At 42.7% G+C, this 21,882-nt stretch overlaps 1 protein-coding gene across 1 annotated transcript in view; it reads right to left on the reverse strand.

Annotated features, from left to right (window-relative positions):
* The window catches only part of HOGA1 (4-hydroxy-2-oxoglutarate aldolase 1), a 141,094-nt gene extending 119,580 nt beyond the window's left edge, over nt 1-21,514 (reverse strand). The window contains exon 1 of the mRNA XM_078643575.1: nt 20,731-21,514. Within this exon, the coding sequence (XP_078499701.1) occupies nt 20,731-20,989 (259 nt within the window). The 5' untranslated portion in view covers nt 20,990-21,514. The remainder of the gene's footprint in view (nt 1-20,730) is intronic.
* Between the last annotated feature and the right edge of the window lie 368 nt (nt 21,515-21,882).

The following is a 21,882-nucleotide window of genomic DNA, read 5'->3' on the forward strand; positions in this document are numbered from 1 at the left end:
TCTCCGGTCGGTTCATTATTTCAAAATGATCCACCATATTTATTAGATCTTTGCTTATTAGTGTGAAGTCTAGTATGGAATTTTTCTTTCCACTCGAAAAGGTGGTTCTTGCAGGTCGGTCTCCCTTCATGTTTCCATTTATTATCATTAGTCCTAAAGATTCCAGCTCGTTCCATATCTTTTGGATGTTGTTTTTTTTCTTGCATGACTCTTGTTAGGTTACTATTAAAATCACCTGAGATGAACATCCCATGGAATTGGTGGTTTTTTTGTAAAGTTTTTATCAAATTTAATAGCGTTAATAGTTTTTTGACTTTTGTAGCCTTATCTGGATGGATGTATATATTTATGATCAGTAACTTCCATCCTAAACTATCTTTGCATGCTTTATTTTCTAGTTTGGTGACTTGTATCCAATTCTCCCCTGGATCGAGCGATTTTGTTTTCCAGTTTAGGTTGTTTGTTATAAAGGTAGATAATCCTCCCCTTGGGTGTCCGTACTTTGCAAATTTCTCCGCCATTACATGATGTTCCTCATATCCCATGATTTGTCTCGGGATTTCGATCCATGTTTCCTGGAGAAGTATTATTTCGAATTTGCTCAGGAAGTCTATTGTCTCTTGATCTTGAATCATTTCTTTAAAACCGTGAACGTTCCATGAGCAAATTTTTATTGTCCTCTCTGGTTTCTGGTCTAACTTGTTATTTTACTTTTGAATATTTGGGACACTTCCATCAGGATCGATGCGAATTTAGGGTTAGTGCTATCCAAGACCAGTCTTTATCTTCTTTCAAACCGTGGTTCGCTTGCTTTGTTTTTGTTGGGCAGTTCCGCTCTTGTTGTATGAATGATTTATTTCTTGCTCCCATCAAGATTGAGTGCGTTTTTTCGTTTGTCTTCTTGGATTGGGAAGCCATCTTGTTTAATAAGGGAAATGGGTACTTTATTGGCGTTGGGAGTTCTAGTATTATTCCCCATTCTGCAAAGTATGTCCCTGTTGAAAAAATGAGCTCTACTATTTCCTTTGATGTCCATGTGGTGCTACTTATTTCCTCATCTTTCTCTTTAATTGTTTGGATAAATTCTACTGATTTGAGGTCACTCGTTGTTATTCCTCTTAATTTCTGCACTCTACTATGCAACACTCTAATACAAGCCATAGCATTATATGATGCTGCATTGTAGGCCGCTGAATTCTATGCCGTTGCACTTTACGCCACTATACTCTGGAAAATGCTACGCAAATGCCCTCTGCACAAGTCTACTTCATGCCACTTCACTGCTCGCGATTCCACATTATGACACTTTAATTAAAAACACTCTATGCCACTCCACTCTACAACATTCTACTTCACTCTTCACCATTCTACTCTACGACACTCCATGGCACTCTACACCACTACATTTAAGCCATGCTGAACAGCAGCCACACTGGTATACAACATGGCTAAAACACATTGGCAAACCCAATAACTCTTGCATAGGCGAAGCCTGTTGGCTTTGACAAAGCTTGTTATAATTTTATATTTAGCACTCAATGGGACTGCATGTTTTTTCACCCTCTCTCCCTGCTTTTTCCCATATGCCTTTTTTCTGCGTGCTATCTTTTCATTCACCCACTCCTCTACTCCCCAATGCTCCCACCCGCACCGTATCGCTTGCCATGTAAAATGTATTTATTTATTTTACAGGCTCTGGCAGCTGCAAAGTGCAGTCAGGCAGCTTGTTTCCTTTTTTGCACTGCATGTGCACCTATTTTAACTTTTTAATTAACTTACATTTCAGTTACCGTTCTAACATGGCTATCTGCCGTGTTCGAACTGTAAATTGAAAAAAAGCCCACCTGCATCATAACTAGGGTAGCCACCTGGCCGGGTTTCTACTGGCACCACCGGTATTTTGATGTCCCTGCCAGGCCATAAATGGACATGATCACCAAAAGCCAGTATTTTTAACCCTACAGACTAATTCCTTTTCTATCTATCATGTTTCTAAATCTGTAGTGTTAATGGTTATGGCTGTCATGGCTAAAACAATATAGATTTGATACTTCAACCAACAAAAATGAACAGTAAGCAAATAAACAGTCAGCACTTTCAAATGTGTTGTAGAGCATCGCTAACAATCCCTGGCTAATAATTAAAGTAAACAAAGGCAGAAAAGTCATGATACATATGAAGTCACACAATTTTACTTAACCCCTTCTGTGCTCGTTACGGAACCACTCCGTCACGAGCCACGGACGGGCTGTGCTGGTGACGGAGTGGTTCCGTAATGGCGCGGCCGCCCCGCCTACGCGGCGTCAATTCTGCGCCTGCGTGGCCGTTTTATTGAGTGGGTGGGCGGGGCCGTGACGGAACCACTCCGTCACAAGCACAGCGCGCCCGTGGCTCGTGACAGAGTGGTTCCGTCACGAGCATGGCAGCGCCGCGCGGCCCCCCTGCCCCCAGCGGCGTGGCGGAATTACCGCCGCGGCCAAGGGGTTAAAGTCCTATTTAGTATCATGTCCAGGCTCTCTAAGCACCAACAAATGGCCGCTATTTTTCTCTTGGAAAGGTGGCCACCCTTGTCATAACACATGTGCATGCGTGTATCACCTGCAGGTGTTATAACACACACATGCTTATCGGTGGCCATCTTGGAATGTATTTTCTTTAACAGAAAATCCACTGCAAACTTGCCATTAACGAGTGTTTCTAATTCAGCCTGACTTCATTCTGCCCATACAGTAATACTCTAAGACTATATTGGTTTACATAGGCAAATCTGTTTATCTGTTCACCCTTGCAGCACCCCCGCAGGACACTTGGCAGTAAATACTGCACTTCATGGCCTCAGGATGCTGGTGTGACATCAAGGGACAGGCGTGCGGGGTCACGACTACGCGTTATGTGGACTAATGAACGCACGAGTGGGAATCTTTTAAAATGGCGTTAACTAAAAGTACTTCAGGACAGGCCAAAGTCTTTGGGAGTTACAATATCGGTATTTTCTTTGTGAGCTGATGGAGTCGCACGATTCCGCCCGTCACTCATAAACAATTATAATGATAGTTCCTTTACTGCCACAGTTTATACTACATTCGAATAAAAAATGTCACTGAACCAGGGTCACACTAAAGAAGAACAATCAATGCTATTTTAAACCAGGGGAAACATAGGACGGAGTGGGCTTATCGATTCAAAATTTTCAGGATATCCACATATAATATTCTTAGATAGATTAATCATAAAATGGGACTTTTTTTACATTATCAATGATTACGAGGAAAATATGGTAAGGGACAGGCATTTCGGGACCTACACTGAACAGCTCTGTTTCCAATCTTTACAGAAAGGATAATAATAATAAGGTTTTTCTAAATAGTTCATGCCACAATTTGATTCCTCTGTTTGCACTGCAGATAACAGATCATTGTATAGGCCTAACTTGCCAACCTCCGAAGAGTTACAGGCTGGGTGGTTGTGCCAGGATTGGGCAATGTGGCTAGTTGATCGCATCAGAGCGGACGATTAACTCAATGAGCCGCCTTGCCACACACAGAGGACACACTATTCTAGAAAACTTTGCCCTAAATAGCTTGCTCCAATGCTACCAGTCAATCCTCTGTACAAACTATGTACAAGCATTGATGAAGGACGATGGGAGCTAAAACCCTTACCAGACCGTCTTTTCCTTTTGAGAATGTCTCAGAGTTTCTCGACTATGCACATTCGCTGGTGAGGAGCTACAAATTTATTCTGGAGTGAACATCACTGCACATCACTTTAATTCTGAGTCACAAATTGAGAATATCTTTAAGCCAAGCAGCACTCTGTGGTAAAAGAGACTCAGGCTTCGGCCTTGTGACATGCTTTATGTTGGTCACACTATCTACATAGTTACTAAAACCAATAAAATGTACCAAAAAATTGCACCAAAGCACTTCTGATTCAACTAACATGATCTGAATAGGAAAAGCCTTAGCATTTTTCTGAATGGAATGATTTGACTCGTTTCTCATATTTTCCAAGAGCACATTCTAGTCGGCCCAAGGAATAGCTGAAAAGTCCTTCCCACCAACCTTTTTTTGTCACCTTTTAGTGGCACTAGTATGTTTTGCTTTATGGGCCGGTCTTAAAGTCCTCCAGTGGATACAAATTTCAAGTTTCTCAATCAAATGTTTTGGTATTGTACCATATAACGTTTTTTGTGTAAGAACTAAATTTAAATTTACTCTGCAAGGATATAGTTAGTCAGTTTAACTTTATCAGCGCTTGTGAGACATAAGTCCTTGTAGGCAGATCTAGCACTTCTCTTTTCACTGACATTTGCAGGACCTGGACTTTATTCATGTTGGTAATCAACGGAAGAAGTGGCTACGGTCAAACTTTTTGGGTGCTGGGAGTATTGACCAGACATTGAGAACCATCGATCCATTGTGTGCACTATGTCCTGTGGCAGCTGTGCTGATCAAAATGACCCAAAGTGGCTCACTTCCACGAGACTATCTCCATGCAGGATTCAGTCAGGTAGGCCTTGATCCTTATCTTGTGGCTCAGATGTCAGCTCCTCCTCTACAGGTGTTTCCCTTTTTCAGGACAGGTCACAGCTGCAGAGCATCCTTTAAAGATCAGCCTTGCTCCTATTCTTTGGAAAACAGGATTTTTTAAGGTGCTGTTCATAGTCAGATACCTATCGAGTTGGTGAAACAGACCTTCTAGTCGGGTGCAGTTGAATACAGGATTACCAGCTCACCGGTGCAAGTATATAAGTACTAGCACAAACCCATGACCAATAAATCTGGGGAGAAAAATTAAACATCATACCCCCATTCAACTATAGAGCATCTATGTGAGCGTTTGCCTAGACTTTCACAAAGAAGGGGATAAACAGACTCTACTTGGTCAAGAAAATATGGATTCCCAGGTACGCAGGGCTGTCTTCTTGAGTGGGGCCTCTGTGATTCATATAGTCCTTGGCAAAGCACAAAGGAGGGAAAGCCACAGCTGACCACCAGGTATGGATTTGGCTTTACCAAGGTCAGCCATCTAGAGAAGACTTAAGCTCATCTACATGCAAATCCAATGGATTCAACCAAGGAACAACCTGTCCTTTAAAGAAAACACTGTCATAAAAAAAGATCAACAATCCGATAAGAGAATGCTACTGCTCACTCCAGATGAATCATTGATAGGCGGTATGTTTAAAGCTATGCTAGTAGGTACAGTGGAGCAAGGATTTATGTATAAATTTGGCTCTCATAATTTTTTTTAAAAGTCCACCTGAAGACGCTGCGTATGGCGACCAAGTTATGGTCGGACTGTCAAGACTGACTGGAACTTTCTTATTACAGTGATTGGGCCCCAGTGTGGGATTCTCCTGGTACATCGGGGTGTCTTTTGGACGCTTCAGCTTATCCACTAAAAGAGGCTGGAGTCTCACACTGGAAGGATCTTGTAGCAGGTAATAAATGTCATTCTTGGGAATTTTGCAGTCATATCACGAGCGGAGCTTTGTCTAGATTTAAGTTTTATCAGCTTCTGTCTTGGTGCAAGAGCCAACATTGGTCTCTAATGGAAGATAATTACATGGAAAATGAGCTACAAGATTCGGCCCCAAGGAAGAAAGAAGTGGCTCAATGGTATAATCACCTTCTGGCAGCAGTAGACAGAAAGATGGAACAGCCATACCGGGTCTGGGAGAACTACTTGCCGAGGGACGAGCTGAAAGATTTATGGCAAGTATCTCTAGACATTATTTACCCACTGGGTAAATCTGCTGCACTCAGAAGAAACCACTGTTTCACACTCTACTACAGGATTTATTGGTCACCTCTTAAGATATCCAGAATAAAGGGCGGTGGCGAAGCTAGCTGTTTGAGATGTCGCTGCCAGAATGCAGATGATATTCACTTTTATGCTTCCTGCTCTAAGGTACAAGAATTCTGGAGAAGTTTGGGTAAGACCATTTCAATGGCCCTGGGTTCTGTAGTGGAGGTAAGCCCATCTCTTATACTATTTGGTATTATACACACCTACAAACCTACAAACCCCATCAGGAGACTGACAACCTCTGATGGACAGCACCACACCAAGAGCCAGGGTATCCCCAGACTGAAAATGAAGAAGAGCAACAAGGAAAACAAAAGACAGGACTTCTCCATAAGCACGCCAAGGGTATATAACAACATCCCCTTTGAAATGAGACCTTCTGCACCCCTCTTGCTATTCAGAAAGAAACTGATGGTGCATCACACCAAGCAGCACTACCCACCCTACATGGCAGGAACTGTTAAATGATCCAAAATTGGAACCCTGGTCATTCACCCTCTATGTGATATTTTTCCTACCACTTTATTCGATTAGTTAAAATCATAAAAGTATGCTATACAAAAATGCAAACAATTAAAAACATATAAAAGAATTAAAATTACACAATTATATACTAATACATTTCATTTCCATAAAAAGCTCAAAAGAGTAATCCTATTGCATTTGATCTACAAGGCCATATTTCCCAGATACAGGAGCTTGTTTTAAGAAGAAGTAGCTACAACATTACACACCCAACCAGACCTCCTTATTCTCACAGAAGCTGCCAAAAAACTGGCGACACAGTACATAGTTTCCGGAGTTTCCATCATTTGGAGAAATAATAAGGCAGGTTTATGTTGTTTAAAGCTCAACTTTTTCAATAATGGGGTAATGAACCGTTTACGAGGCACAGAAAACAGCCTGCAGAAAAACAAGAAATGTACAGTGTCCTGGGGAGAAAGATCATCACATTTACAGGGGGGATTGATCTCCGGTCTACCCCACCCAATCACATCCCATAATATCATATACATTTGATTAAATCGGAATTTTGTGAGTAACCATCTGTGGAAACAGTTAGTCACAACCGATAGATAGGGAGCCAGCCTCAAAGAAGTGGTAACCAATACATGGGCCCTTACTGAAGGTTTACTTAGCTCAACCGCCTCTCGCTCTGCTTCACAAAGCCTGATAAGGTTGGTCTTAGTCCACACTAAATCGGCTTTGCACAGAGAATCTGGTCTAGAAAAGATCTCTGGGCGGCCAAGCTTCTCAGCCAGGCTCTTGACATAGGACAGCCACTGAATTTCCCCGACATGGTCTAGGTTAAGACAGTCCATTATGATTGTTCGGTTTAGGGAGAGTTGTGGATTGAACCAGGTCTTAATCCAGAGCAGGATAGGTGCTATTTTAATTATATCAGTAATGTAACCTATACCCAGCTCCAGGTGAATAGAATAGGTAGCTGTAGACGATGGAAGACCAAGGAGAGACCGCAAAAATGTATTCTCCTCAGTTTGTATGCGGTCAGGATTAATGAATCCCCAGATTGCTGCTCCGTACCGTGCAATAGAAACCGTCTTGGCTTTATAGATTGCCAGGATTGCTTCAGTTGGTTTCCCCCCCTAGTCTTTTGGCGAACCCCAAAACTGCCGCCGAGGAACTTCTCACGGCATTAGATTTTGTGGTAAGCTGTGGATTCCAGCTACACCTATCGTCGAATAAAACTCCGAGATATGTGAATACCTTTACTCTACTAACAACCTCGGTACCACAGTAAAAAGTTTTAACATTGTTTCTTGAACTCCCCATTGACATTATGTGGGATTTCCCTGTATTAATCAACAAGTCAAGACTATTCATAAAATTGCCGAAAGAGTCTAGCAGTCTCTGTAGACCGATTTGGGTTCTTGCCAGTAAAACCGCATCGTCGGCGTAGAGGAGCACCGGAATTGGCCTTCCCCCCATGCGCGGAATATCCTGCGTAGCTGCTATCAGGTCTGTCTCCAACGAGTTCACGTACAACGTGAACAACATTGGGGCTAGGATGCAGCCTTGGCGCACCCCCCTACTTGACTTAAAACTGCTGTGCATTTCCCCTCGGTTGTCATCCTAATAGAGGCATTTAAATCCCTGTGCAGCTCCGCTAGAAAGTACACCAGCGAACAATCAAGGCCCATCTTAAGCAACATGGTCCACAGCCTTGATCTATTAACTAGATCAAAGGCTGTGGACAGGTCCATAAAACCCAAGAAGATAGAGCCCCTTTTGGCCCTCGTATATTTGGCTATAATCAGACTAAGGTTGAGACATTGGTCCTCCGTACTCCTCCCCGCTCTAAAACCATATTGGACATCTGTCAATATGTTGTTCTCCGAGGCCCAAGATGTTATTCTGGCCAAGACCACCTTCCCTAAGACTTTAATAGAGGAATCTAACAGTGAAATGGGCCTATAACATCTCGGGTCTCCCCTCTGCCCTTTTTTAAATACAGGGATTATGATTGATCTGGACCAGGATTTGGGGAACCCTACTGTTGCAGAGGTATTAAAAACTTTGGTTAGGATTTCAGCCCAGTACATCGGATTGGCCTTATGCATGTCGGAGGGAACCCCATCCGGACCTGGTGCCTTATGCCCAGCCGTACTCTCAATTGCCTTAATTACTTCGGCTGTCTCAAACTTTACTGGGGCCGCAATAGGAACAGGGGGTACCAGGGATTCCAGCTCCAGATGGCTACCATATATTTTTTCAAAATGACTAAGCCAATCTGTTTCAGAAATGTTTAGTTCTAGGTCTGAATTTTGGACTTTAGAAAACAATGGCGTGTTGATAATTGACCAAAACTTGGCACTGTCTTTTAAGGTAGCTTTATCCATGAGCTCCACCCAGGCTTCATGTTTTAACTCCCTTTTCCGCTCCTGTATTACCTTCGCATACTCTTTTCTGAGCTGGGATACCAGAGCTTTGTTTCTCGGACGAACATTAAGGGCCTTTTTTAAAATGTTATGGCCTTTACTACATTTTTGGTCAAACCAGGCCCTAGCCGGTCTATTATTTGCTACTCGAACATTCAGAGTAAGTTCCTGTGACACTTTAAAACAAATGGCCTCATACGAAGTTATTACTACCTCCCCCTTAGAGAGAGGATTGACACAGGTGTTTAATTCCTGTGCGGCCTTAGTTGTTATGGTTTGGAAAAAGTCAGCGGGGACGATCTTACCCCATTTGAGCCTTCTCCCCTGGTCTTTGGTTTTAACCGACATAACCGCCTGGGGCGGGACAAAAATGTTTAATAATGAAAACCCATCATGTAGCTCCATCACCACAGGATTATGATCACTAAAAGGCATCTGTATAGCATTATAAAAAATGACATACTTTAAAAGTCCTAATGATAGAAAAATATAATCAATAATTGTTTGACAGTCCCTACCAGTATAAGTAGCAACCCGGGTATTGCTATCAAAGAACTCAGTTTCAAACAAATTATTACTGGACAATAAATTTTCGAGAGCCACCCCCTTCTGACTGTGTTCAAAATGCTGAGGGGATGTGCTATCCGGGCCATCATAGTCAATTAGGACACAATTTAGACAAAGATGTACATTAAAATCTCCCATCAAAATTAGATGACAAAAAGTGGTTTTCTTTTCTTTATAAGATGTTAAAAAGTCATTTAACCAAAGTAAATGCTCGTCTGTAGATGCCCCTTGTTGTGAATTATAACAATTCACTAGGATTATTTTAATATTATTAAACAAGGTTACCTCTACGATGAGAAAATTATGAGAGGCACAGTCAAGCTTTACAATTTTACCCCTGACGTTCACCGAGACCAACAACACTAGTCCCCCTCTACTTCTTCCAGCCGTCGAGCTCAAAGCAGGGACAAAAAAAGAAGGTAAACCATCCAGCCAAAAATCACTATCCTCATCCCATGTCTCCTGTAGGGCAACAATATCATATTGTTTAATAACATTGAGCCAATTTAAATCTTCTCTTTTGGATCGCAATCCCGCAATGTTCCAGCTTAACAGCCTGACTTTGTCTCCCAATTCAAGGTTCTCTTTTACAGGGGTATCACTATCCAACCTAAGTGGAGATGCAGGGGCCATGGGAGTCATAACACCATTTCCCTCACCACCCGGGCCTACCCTGGCCTCCCGTCAGTCACACAAATCCAGGCCGGATAGAGGATCAAAACTGTTATGAGTTGCAATGTTAAAACCTAGATTTGTGCCCCATCTATTATTCATGTTAATCATGTTATTTTCCCTATCTAGACCAGGGGTTTTAGGGTATGTAACATTCTGTTGTTCCCCATAAACAATTTTTAGCGTAAGTGGGACAATACTACCACTTCTTCGTTGGGGCGGAAGTAAGTTTTCAAGAACATTAGGCAAAACTGCCGGGTTTGAGAAAGTCACTGCCACACAGTCACCTTGAAACTTTTTGGGTCTATTCCCTAACCACGGGACCCTTTTCGCTGACCTGATCTCACTCGCCAGTTGCTGTTTCCCTCCTGGGGCTAGCTTCATGTTCCCTGATAGCCAATGTAGAGCCTTACTCAACAGGGATGCAGGTGGCTCTGCTAGGCCCCGTTCTAAAAGTGGGACGTTAGCCAGCACCAGTACCACCGGCGTAGCTTCGACAATAAATTGAAGAGGGTCTGTTACCTGATTTTGGACAGGGGGAATATTGACTGTTAACAAGGCGTCATCCTTGACACCTAACTGATTAGCAGTGTCCATCAGGGCTTGGGCAGGGGGGTTGGTTATTACCGAAACACCCCCTATCACTCCCATATCCATAGTGTTCTCCCCTAGATGGGCTGTCCTATTTTCAACAAGAATAGTTAAATTTTCCACTTCCCCCATGAGTTTAGTTTGTAAGCCTTCCAGTTTTTTGATCTCGGCATTCAGTTTGTCAATTTTCGCCACCAGAGGTTTAATTATGACTTTGATCTTGCCTTCAAACACCTCTACAAATTTGTTGAACAAGACCTCGACCATAGAATGCTTTATATTGTCCTCGTCGAGGTCAGTAGTTATAGCCTTCGATGAACCTGAAGTGACATCCCTTTTCCTCCTTACCCCAGACCGCAACCCACCTCGCTTTGGGTGTTTTTTCGCACATTGTCGTACCGGTCGTGGCACCTGATCTGGGGAAGAGAGTTCAGCTTCAGTGTCTCGTGTCTGGACCCCATGATCAGAATCAATGTCACTATCGGGATCAGTTACGAGAAGTATATCGGGGATAACCACAGAATTCGTTTCAGAATCATTATTAACAGGTTCATGGAAGAAGATAAGTGGAGCATCCGTGCCTATAGCCTGAGGTGGAGTGGCTACCAAGGAGAGTGGTGAAGATGGTCTTAAGCGTTCATAATCAGGAGATTGGCTCAGACCCAGAGATTCTCTCCTTTGATTATTGATTTTCTTCACTGTTTGTACCAGATAATTATCAATAGTGTTAGATGTAACAGCGGCAACAACAGCTTTCTTCGGCATCCTGAACTTTTACCTGGTAACCCTCTTTCACAGAACAACTAATACCCACAGGGCAAAGCAGAACTCATCAAATACAAAATCTTACTAGTAGGTGTCAGCCTATTGTCCCAGGGGTAGAGTATCTGGTCCTGTCCGATCGCGTCCAGTCGCAGACTGTCCCGCCCTTGTCCCGGGCTTAGCCCGGGCGCTCCCGGGCGTGACTCGCGGGGCGATAGGCACTCCTCCCTCTTAAGGGACGCTCCGCTGATGCCCTGTTGGTCGCGCCACACCCGCCGGGGCAGCTGGGAAATGTAATCCCTGCGACGGAGGTGGCTTACTGCGACTTTGATGGCCGTTCCCCTCACGGCGGCGTTTGCACAACTGCGGCTGCAAACTCTGGGCGTCTAAAGAGCCGTTCCCCTCACGGCAGCACTCTCGGGCAGAGCAGGTAAGTTTGCCTGGCATTCTCAGCGCTCGTTCGGCGCTCCTCCCTCTTAAGGGACGCTCCGCTGATGCCCCGTTGGGCGCGCCACACCCGCCGGGGCAGCTGGGAAATGCAGTCCCTGCGGCAGAGGTGGCTTACTGCGACTTTGATGGCCGTTCCCCTCACGGCGGCGTTCGCACAACTGCGGCTGCAAACTCTGGGCGTCTAAAGAGCCTTTCCCCTCACGGCAGCACTCTCGGGCAGAGCAGGTAAGTTTGCCTGGCGTTCTCATCTTAGTTACAGACAGGACCCAGGAGCCAAATTCTGAATTACAACAGAGACCCAACAGCTGGCTGCAAGTGGGGGGTATGATGGTGTTAGCAGTCCTCAGTGACATCAGTGTTACCCAAAAAGTCTCTATGGTAATGAAGATGCAGGGTAGCCAGTAGTAAGGTCAACAGGATCAGGTTTATTCATGAGTAGGAGTTACAGGTAATGTAGGTATGAAGGAAGCCCCTTCTTCCCTGTTATCACTGGACTGCTGATGTGTCGTGGGTGTTCAACGGCCTTCTGACTTCCTTCACTATAGATCTGGAAGCTGCCCCCACTCAACCCTACTCATGGAGTAGTTTTTTTTCTCCTTTTTGTATTTTTTTATTTTTAACCCAATTTGTGTTTACCCACAATTGCCGCCATTTTTGTTTGTGCTGTATCTGGGGTCTTTAAAGCTGAAACCGTCATCTTACGGTCTCGTTATTCCCCCTGACCGACTCATGCATCTGATCAGCGCCTTGTTTCACCTTACTGACTATTGTCTGTGATCGAATCTTCCTTCTACCCCTCTTCTCTTTACCATCTACGCTCTCATATTCTCGTTTTTCTATTCCTTGTAACGTCCTAGTAACTGATGTAAATTGTTTCTAATGTAACCTTGTAACAATATGTCACTCTCATGTAAAGCGCTCTGATACCTCCGGGTCTAGCCAGCGTTATATAAAACTCATCAAATAAATAAATAAATAAATAAATGAATAAAGTAGGAAATGACAACATGGGCTGACCCAGAAGGAGGATAAAGTGTGAGGATGTCCGTAAGAACCCGGACAATGTACCATTCTCTCCTACGATGACTGCCCTGGCGACAGACCTTCAGGTGATGGAGGCCTACCCACTTCTCAAGGACATGAGTTTCAGTAACATGTGAAGTGAGGGCTCAAAGCATTCTGTAGGTTAATAGACCATTTGGTATAAACTCTTAACAAAATATTTGCAGTTTTGTCTACTTGTTATGCATTGTACATGGCTTCTTTTAGTGGGGATGGAAGGTTATGTATGAATTGGGGATGTGGCATTGTTGTTATAAAGGAATATTAGACAAACCCAAGTCTATGACCTGAACATCACAGAAGAGGCGGATTTGCTATATCTGATCTGCGCATCAAAACTGGTTTCTTTCTTATACAAGAACAACATCACATATCTATATATGTAGTTCAACTCTTGAGTGCAGCCTTGGTATAAAATTGCTTATCCACCTCAAACATTAACAGTAGACAGTCTGCCCACCTGGGCAAAACGAAACCTCTTGTTAATAAATGGTTTTGATTTGGCCGCATGCTCACGGCAAACCTCAACGGTTAGGGGAGTAGCTATTCTGATAAAGAAAACTTTGGGAGGGGTCAAGAAGGTTAAAGCTGATAGCTATGGCAGATGGGTGATCGCTGAGTTGGAGCTAGGACTTACCATTTGTGTAATTTATGGCTCGAATGGCGACGACCCAGAAATTTTTGATTTTTTGGAGATTGAACTTGCAGGCTGGGCGCTGCCTTTAATAATGTGTGGAGATTTAAATATTTCCGCTAGCTGGGAGAATAATGTAAAATATATTGGTCGAAAACCACGAGTTTACAGGGCAATTAAATCCTTGAAAGAATCAATAGACCTATTGGACATCTGGGGCATCAAGGAGCCTAATAATTCAGGTTTTACGTACTTCTCAAATCCTGCTCAGAAGCACTCCAAATTGGACTATTTTTTTATCTCTACATCAGAGATTAATAAAGTAACTATTATTAAACTACCAAGAATGCTATCTGACCACAACCCCCTAGTGATAACCTATCAAAGGAGCTACCGTAGAACAAATAGACCCCCATGGTCTTTTGAGAGGAGATTACTGGAGGACGCCAGATTTATTGCCCATATTAAAAGCTGGGCAGATGATTTTTTCTCGGCCAATAGATATAGTGCCACTAGGAACATAGTATGGGATTGCTTTAAAGCAGCTCTGAGGGGGGAAACTATCAGCTACTCGACTAAACTAAGAAGCGATGACAGGAAAGTCGAAGAAAAATTATTAGATAGACTTATGAACATCGAGGAAGAACATGTTAAAGTCATTGCATCAGAGGGAGACAGGTAGCAGCAGTCATAAAGTACTTATGGCAATTAAGGCAGATCTCCAGAAAGTCTCCACTCAGAAAGCGATGGGCGAATACCAGGCTACAAGAACCAACCGATATGAAACTGGAGAACACGCTGGTAGAGCCTTGGCCTTGCGTCTTCGGCAGGAACGGTCTAAAAACACCATTAAGAAGATGGAAGAAAGGGGCAGAGAATATACAGAAACAACAGATATCCTCCGGGTCTTTAGAGACTTTTATAAAAAGTTATATGAGGAAGAAACAATGATCGGGGGGCGATATACGAATTTAGAAGACTCCGGTCCCTATCTTGATCCCTCTCTCCAGGAGGAATTGGACAGAGACATCACCGAAGTGGAAGTTAAAACTGCCCTTCAGGAGCTAGCTCCAGGGAAGGCCGCCGGTCCAGATGGCCTCCCCCTGGAGGTATACAAATGTATTGAATCCGAAATTATAACCCTATTAGTGGACCTGTTTAACGGGATAGTGTACAAGGGAGAAACCCCGGAATCCTGGAAAGAGACAAACATTATTGTCTTTCACAAAAAAGGGAAACCCAGTGAGAATCCAGGGTCATATAGGCCAATATCCCTAATTAATGCCGATACTAAGCTTTATTCCAAAATATGGGCTTCTAGAATGGGCAGGGTCATTGGCGGTCTGGTCTCTCCGTGGCAGCATGGGTTTGTCCCTGGACGCGGCACCACTGATCATACAAGCAGAGCAATAGCTATTTTTGACGCCCATGCTGCCGCGGGGGGGGGGGGTCGCCATGATCCTGCTCGACGCGGAAAAAGCTTTCGACCGCGTGGTTTGGAGCTATCTGTGGAATATCCTGACAGGGAGAGGTTTTGGGCAAAAAATTATCGGAGCTCTTAAAGCTATGTACATTAATCCTGTGGCAAGAGTTACGGTCATGGGCGAGAAATCCGATACCTTCAACATTAAAAGAGGAACCCGGCAAGGATGCCCATGCTCCCCAATCCTTTTCTCCCTATATATTGACCCACTTATACAGGCAATTCTTGGATGCCCTAGGTTAAAACCTGTGATAATAAATGGGTTCGAAAATAAAATATTAGCATATGCAGACGATTTGGCCGTATTTACTGATGATCCCCAACAAGCAATGCCAATTTTGGTCGATCTGACAAAACAATTTGGATCCAACTCAGGTTATTTATTAAACGAAGCAAAGACCCAGATAATTTGCACAGGGAATGTGTTAAAGGCAGATTCCAGATATGTGGATGCAGCAGTATATTTGGGGGTCACAATTAACGCTGCTGTAGAGAAAATAGTTGAAGGTAATTATTTACCACTTATAAAATCAATAGAGTCTGACCTAAAAAGATGGGATGGACTGCACCTCTCTCTGATTGGCAGGATAAATGCAGTCAATATGTCGATGTTCCGGAAGCTTTTATATCTTTTTAGGGCCATACCACTATTTATTGAGGAAAAAATAATGTCAAAACTGGAATCTGTCTTCATCAAATTTATTTGGCAATACGGCAAAGTAAGAAGATCAACAAGTCTTCTATCTCTCCCGCGGGAAAGGGGGGGCTTGGATTTCCCCAACTTAAGGCTATACCACTGGACCTGTCTTTTAATACAAATGAAGACACTTTTTCAATCAAATGTCAATATGGACAATGTTAGACCAGAAGTATATCAACTCCCCTCTATATATGAATTACTACTGGGAAGAAAGGCTATGGGTATCATGTTATGTGCAGTAGATCGAAGATTCTACAAGAAAGCAAGATACAAGATTATGGATAGTGCTTGGAGGGTATGGAAGGCTAGTAGAAAACTTTGTAATATCCCTAAAATTAATGCTCATATTCATATCAATAGATTCAGCCTCTTTTCTAGGCTTGGGATTGGAAGGGCCTTGAAAACTTGGAAGGAACTGGGCATAAATGCTCTACGAGACATAATGGATGCAGAAGGGATTATACGTTTTGAGGCATTACAAAGGAGGTATGGTATTCCAGATAATCACTGGTTTGCCTATACCCAGGTTGACCGTTCCCTGAAGTCCATTAAACCAAAACCGCCCCCCCCAGAAAATAGCCCCCTCTTGGATGTATTGTCCAAAGGATGCAATAAAATCAAACCTATATATAACATCCTTCGTGCAGAGATCCAGGATGATGTTGATAAAACAGAGGTTGCATGGTCTAATAAATTAGGGAACCCGAACGTAGATGTTGACCTGGCTATAGCATTGAATAAAAGAATATTTAGAGCTACAAATCTAAGAGCTCAACACTACAAAACGGTGTTTAACCTATACTATACCCCGGCAAAATTACATACATGGGGGGCCAGAGTAGATGATAATTGCCCAAGATGTGGGGGGGGACAAGCAGACCTTCTACATATGTTCTTCTCTTGCATTCTCTTGACTCCAGTGAAGAAAGAGATTGAAAAATTATGGGAGGGGCTGCTAGGTCATAAGATCGACCGATCCCCTACCCTGATGATCTTAGGCACAGATTCGAATTTAAATTTGGGCAAGGAAGAAGAAGCATTGGTATTTATTTCTGTTGCCGTCCTTAGGATTCTGATTTCGGCGGGGTGGAAGGATACTGTTGCACCATCTTTTCAAATTTGGCTATCCAGGTTCCTTGGCATACATAATATTGAGACTTGCCTATATGAGTACAAGAGGGGGAAAGTACGGGACTTCGGAAGAAGGTTCTGGGCCCCGGTAACCAAATGGAGGGAGACCCATGTAAAAGATGTATGAAGTGTTACTCTGCATATTATGATGTTTATTAATACTGGAAATACAATTATGCACTTTGTCTCCCCCCCCCCCCATCTCCTCTTTTATATTTTGATGGTTTTATACGAGCTTTTCTATTTTAGAAGTCTTAATTATTTATCTAATGTATGTTCGGGTTGTGTATTTATCTTTTGTATTTAATGAATTTAATGAATATGAGAATCAATTATTAAGCCTGTGTCCTGAATGATCAAAGCATGTACTTTTTAAAAAAAATATTTTCTGTGATGTATTTTAAATCCAAATAAAAAAAAAAGAAAATGTGAAAAAAAATGTTTTAAAAAAGGACAGTCTGCCCACCAACGGTGTTACAGAATGTCACATCCATAGAAAACAAAAACACCAGCGCACATCACATCAGGTCACTATTATCCCTGTGCATTCAGCAGCATTCTTCAGTTTAAATTCTTGTACAGACACTCCTTCTCAGTCCAAGGGAGTCACGTAGTGTAGACAAAATTTTGTATTTCTTTTAAAACAAAGTGCTTCACAGCCGACGCGTGTTTCTCTCCCTGCGGGCTTCCTCAAGGCAGATTTCCAAATTGATCAGCACTGTATATATCAACGCTTTTGACGTTAAATCACTCTTAGAGTGAGCTCCACCCAGTGTATATTTTAATCTTTTCAAGCACCAGCAAAAGTAGCAGTAGTCCTCATTTATTGTCTATCAGGAGCCATGATTAGTTCCATCATAAACGCCGTGAGTTCCTCCGACCACAAATTCCGCAACAGTCTATGACCTGCACATTGCTGTTGTGCCTGGCTTTCTCCCACAGTTTTAATAGTGAAGATGCTGTGCAAGTGTGGTCGATCCCCAACCAAGTGCCTCAAGAGTTGTCATGTTATGTGCTGTTCCTGTGTCATACAAACCATTCTAAGAGGTTAGCTGCATGCCATGGTAACCTCACAGCCATAAAGCCTGGCCTGTGTGAAGCTCCGCATCATAATAACATATTAACATGTCATTCATGTTCAGAACTGCAAATTTGTGACAGAAAAAATTGGACTCTGAAGGAATTTATTTCACGCGCTTCCAAGTTATTGCAAGATAAGAAGTTACACTTTATAAAACATCTCAATAAAATAAAAATAAATACATGTGATACTTGAGAATAAATCACAACATATATACATCAAGATGTGCCTAGCTATATTTAAACATTGAGCTTTTCTCCCCGAAAATGCATACTTATATGAGGTACAAAAGCCAAAAGCAAGGTAAACTGAAAAGGTCAAATGTAAACATAGAGAACAAAAATACCAAAGGACTTTACTTTGTGTTCATTGCAGTGTTATTGGTTGAATTGTCATTTTTAAATAAAAGTTGTCGTTGTGTTTATTCTTTTGAAGACCAATAAACACATCCTCCTCACTGCACCTAACAGTCCTTTCAAGACAGCATAAACTACAAAGTAATTCATTACACCCATCATCAATTGAACAAGCATGGAATAACCGAAGAGATCTGCCAAATGTCACAGGCCAAAAGAGGACTTTAATTTAGCAAACCACATCAGGTCCCAACAAGCTATATACTATGACCACTTCGTGACATTTCACAATGACAACCAGAAATGGGATGATATTAACAGTCTATCCCAGCAGACCTCTCCACCATTTTGTACCTCTAACCTATACCTGCTCCGGAGCCTAAACTTTAAACAAAATATCTCAGACTAGACAACCAGTGCAGTAACCCACTAAGTGGACTACGATCATAAAAAGTAATGCAAAGAGAGCTGCACAGCTACTCAGAGCTGCCAGGTTACTTAAAATCTCTCTTTCACACCTCTTCATCCATCACACTGCGAAGCGCTGCGTCCCTTAACACAATAAAATAATCTCTAATATTTCAATTTAAGAGCTTGAGACACACCAGGAGCACTGTTAATCCCCCAAGGATTTTGTTGCTCCCCAATCGGATCTGGTCGACTAAATTACAAAGCAAGCTGTAAAAGCACATTAGGCTTTACAATGAGAACGAGACGAAAATTTAAAATGAAACCATGTTGGTTTATTAGAGGGTCAATAATTACTGAAGGCAAAATAAATGGTTAAAACTAAAGCCAGTCAATTATTTAAATCAATGTATAGCATGAAGATCAGAATAAAAGGCAAAAAAATAATAAGCAGAACCCGTTATAGTTCAGTGCCAAAGGAATACATCAATGGTCAGAATGACGTGGTCCTGCCTCCTAAACAAGGGAGAATCAGCCCAACACCCCCAGAAAGGAGCTTCTTTTATCATGGAAAACCATACATTAATAAAACTGTATTAGAATCACAAGGGGTGGAACAATCAGGTTAAAGGAAGAATGATACAGTTGCTGAAATGTATGTATGTATGTATGTATGTTTGGATTTATATAGCGCTTATAACCCAGGGGTCTCTAAGCGCTTTGCCTTGGGAACCCGTCCTGGCTTTTCCCTGTGAGATAGCCCCTACAGGGCATCCCCAAGGTGAAAGCCAGGCATCCCGCCGCGGGGGGGGGGGGGCGTTGTGGAGATTAAGCAAGCTTAATGCCCAGAGTTGCAGGCAGGTCAGGCACCGAAGCGAGAATTATCGAGTCCGTGGACATTTGAGCTTGAGACCCTGCCGCGTCGGGAATTGAACCCTGGTCCCGGGTCTGACCTCTGCTTCAGGGTCTGCCTGCTCTAACCAGTGAGCCACACTTCACCACATTATTCAGCACTATCCCACGACTTTGCACAATGTAGCTCTCATGCAAAGTGTTGTTCAGACACCACAACTGTTAATACAAATGTTCCTAATTATACAGTAACTAGTTCTCATGAGAAATCACTGTGGTCCCAGCAGGTGAGGCATTGGAAACAATTCACTCTGAGGAATAATGTGCAACAAGACTAAAAAAAAAAAAAAAAAGGAAACATCATTCTGTACCTGGGAAAGTGGAATTACATATCAAAAAAGTTGATTGTGCAAAAACTGTCTGGGTGCAGCGTGAGACCAGGACAAAGGATGATTACATGCTGAAAAGATGATTGCAGAAAACACCAGCCATCTTGAAATCGAGGCCAACATTAGTTAATGCTAGCAGAAGCCCAATTACCTCAAAATAATCTCTTTGTTTCAGGTTAGTTTTTGGTGTGTTAATGCGCATAAAATTATAAAACTCTTCATCGGTGGTCATCAAGAACAACATGGAAACATTTCCATTTAAGATTAAAACAAAGACAACACACAATCATACACATTGTAGAGGCGGGGGCACCCATGGGGGAAAGGGCTTCAGTTCCCCACATTGGGGTAGTAAGCGCTATATAAATGTTGCTGTACAATACAATTACTATCAATTCTTTTGAATTCCACTTTGACTGGTCCTCAGCAAACTTAAGCATATGCTGCAGTTTCTGTGGTACAGTCTAAGCCTTAAACATTAAACAAAATTTCAAGTACTGTGCTTTATAAGTCTTGCCCAAATTGTAAGCCAAAGAAAGTTTTAAGCAACTGGACAGCGCTCGTACCAGTGCTTAATTTGAGCCGGTGGTTTCCAGTGCTCAGCACGGCACTTAATTGCTGGATCCTGCACTTATGACAGCTGTCACATGATGGCGCTGTTTGTGTAATTTAAAGAGGAGCAGAAAAACAGTTTGTTAGCTCAATATACGTTAAAAACAACTAATGTAGAACATCCAAGCCATTCTAAAGCTTTGGCGGCCTCGAACAGTCTAAATTGTCACACCTGCAGCAGTGTGATGGTTAGTTGTATAGTGGCAACGTGTGGTGCAAACTGCTCGTACAAATAATAGAACTGGCAGTCTCTAAGAACTTCTTACCTCGAAAAGGAATTGAGGAGTATTTCTGCAAGTTTCCTTCCAGTTTTGCAAAGTCCACCTCCTCCTTCGTATTAAAGGGGGTTGTAATGGGCGGGAAGATTCCCTTAATGTCCAGTCTTTGATCTGTTGTGGAGCTTAGACCCCTCAGCAACCGTTTTGGGGAAGCAGACCAGCCTGACCCCCTCAGCATAGGAAACCTCGCCCTGCTCGTTATCCAACAAGGAACAGGGAAAGGCAGCCTGAGGGCGAGCATCGCCATTACTGCTTCGGGGGTGGTTGATTTTGAAAGAAACGGCCAGAAAAAGACAGTGAGCCCGTCTCTACTCGCGCTCCTGTTAAATGTCGAAAACAAGCTGTTGCACTGATGGTTGTTAATGATTAATGCTGCAATTTAAATTTGACTGGTTTACAGACTAAACACGCAAGAAGCCAGCACTGACTTTACGTCAGATACGGTGGTCTGTAAAAGTGGGTTAAGAGAACTATAGAGTGCATCACTTTATTTTCTTGGTTATCAGTTCAACTGTTTTATAATTTAGATATATTTGGTCAAGTAAAACGAAACGCTACCAGTTAAATTTGGTTACTTTTACATTTCGTCCGTCCCCCCCCCCCCCTTCTGTGCTTCCTTCAAAGCGCAGTCTGTACGAAGTCCGTTACTCATTAGTTTAGTTTATCTTTTCTTGTCGCTTTCAACGAGCTGTGCCCAAGGCCGACCATAGAAAGCTAAACTTCTTCCACTTGTAATAAGAGTCAACAAATGGTTTGCGCTGATTGGACGAAATGACAGTCTCACACGATAAAACAAAACTAGAAGGCTGATTGGCCAATGCGGTCTCCAGTTCATTGGTGAGGGCGGGGCGCGCTTTTTACACTTCAGAATGCGTATCTCCACTTTCGTTCATGTCTGCGGTGGTAGATGATTCATCACGCCTAAATGTACGTTGTTAAATTAGGATGAAAAAGTAAATTAAGATTTCTACAATTCACGGAAATGCCGAATGTTTAAATCAGATGACTAACTTGCCATCAATTATTCAGGGCACGAGTCGGGGTACCACGCGGGTGGACGGCATCCCCCCACTTATTTGCGAGGGTTTTTCAGGGTGGACGCCGTCCACCCTGCTAATTCAAAACCGCGTCCATCATACC

This window comes from Lissotriton helveticus, chromosome 5_1 (genome assembly GCF_964261635.1).
Source record: "Lissotriton helveticus chromosome 5_1, aLisHel1.1, whole genome shotgun sequence".
Lineage (NCBI taxonomy): Eukaryota > Metazoa > Chordata > Amphibia > Caudata > Salamandridae > Lissotriton > Lissotriton helveticus.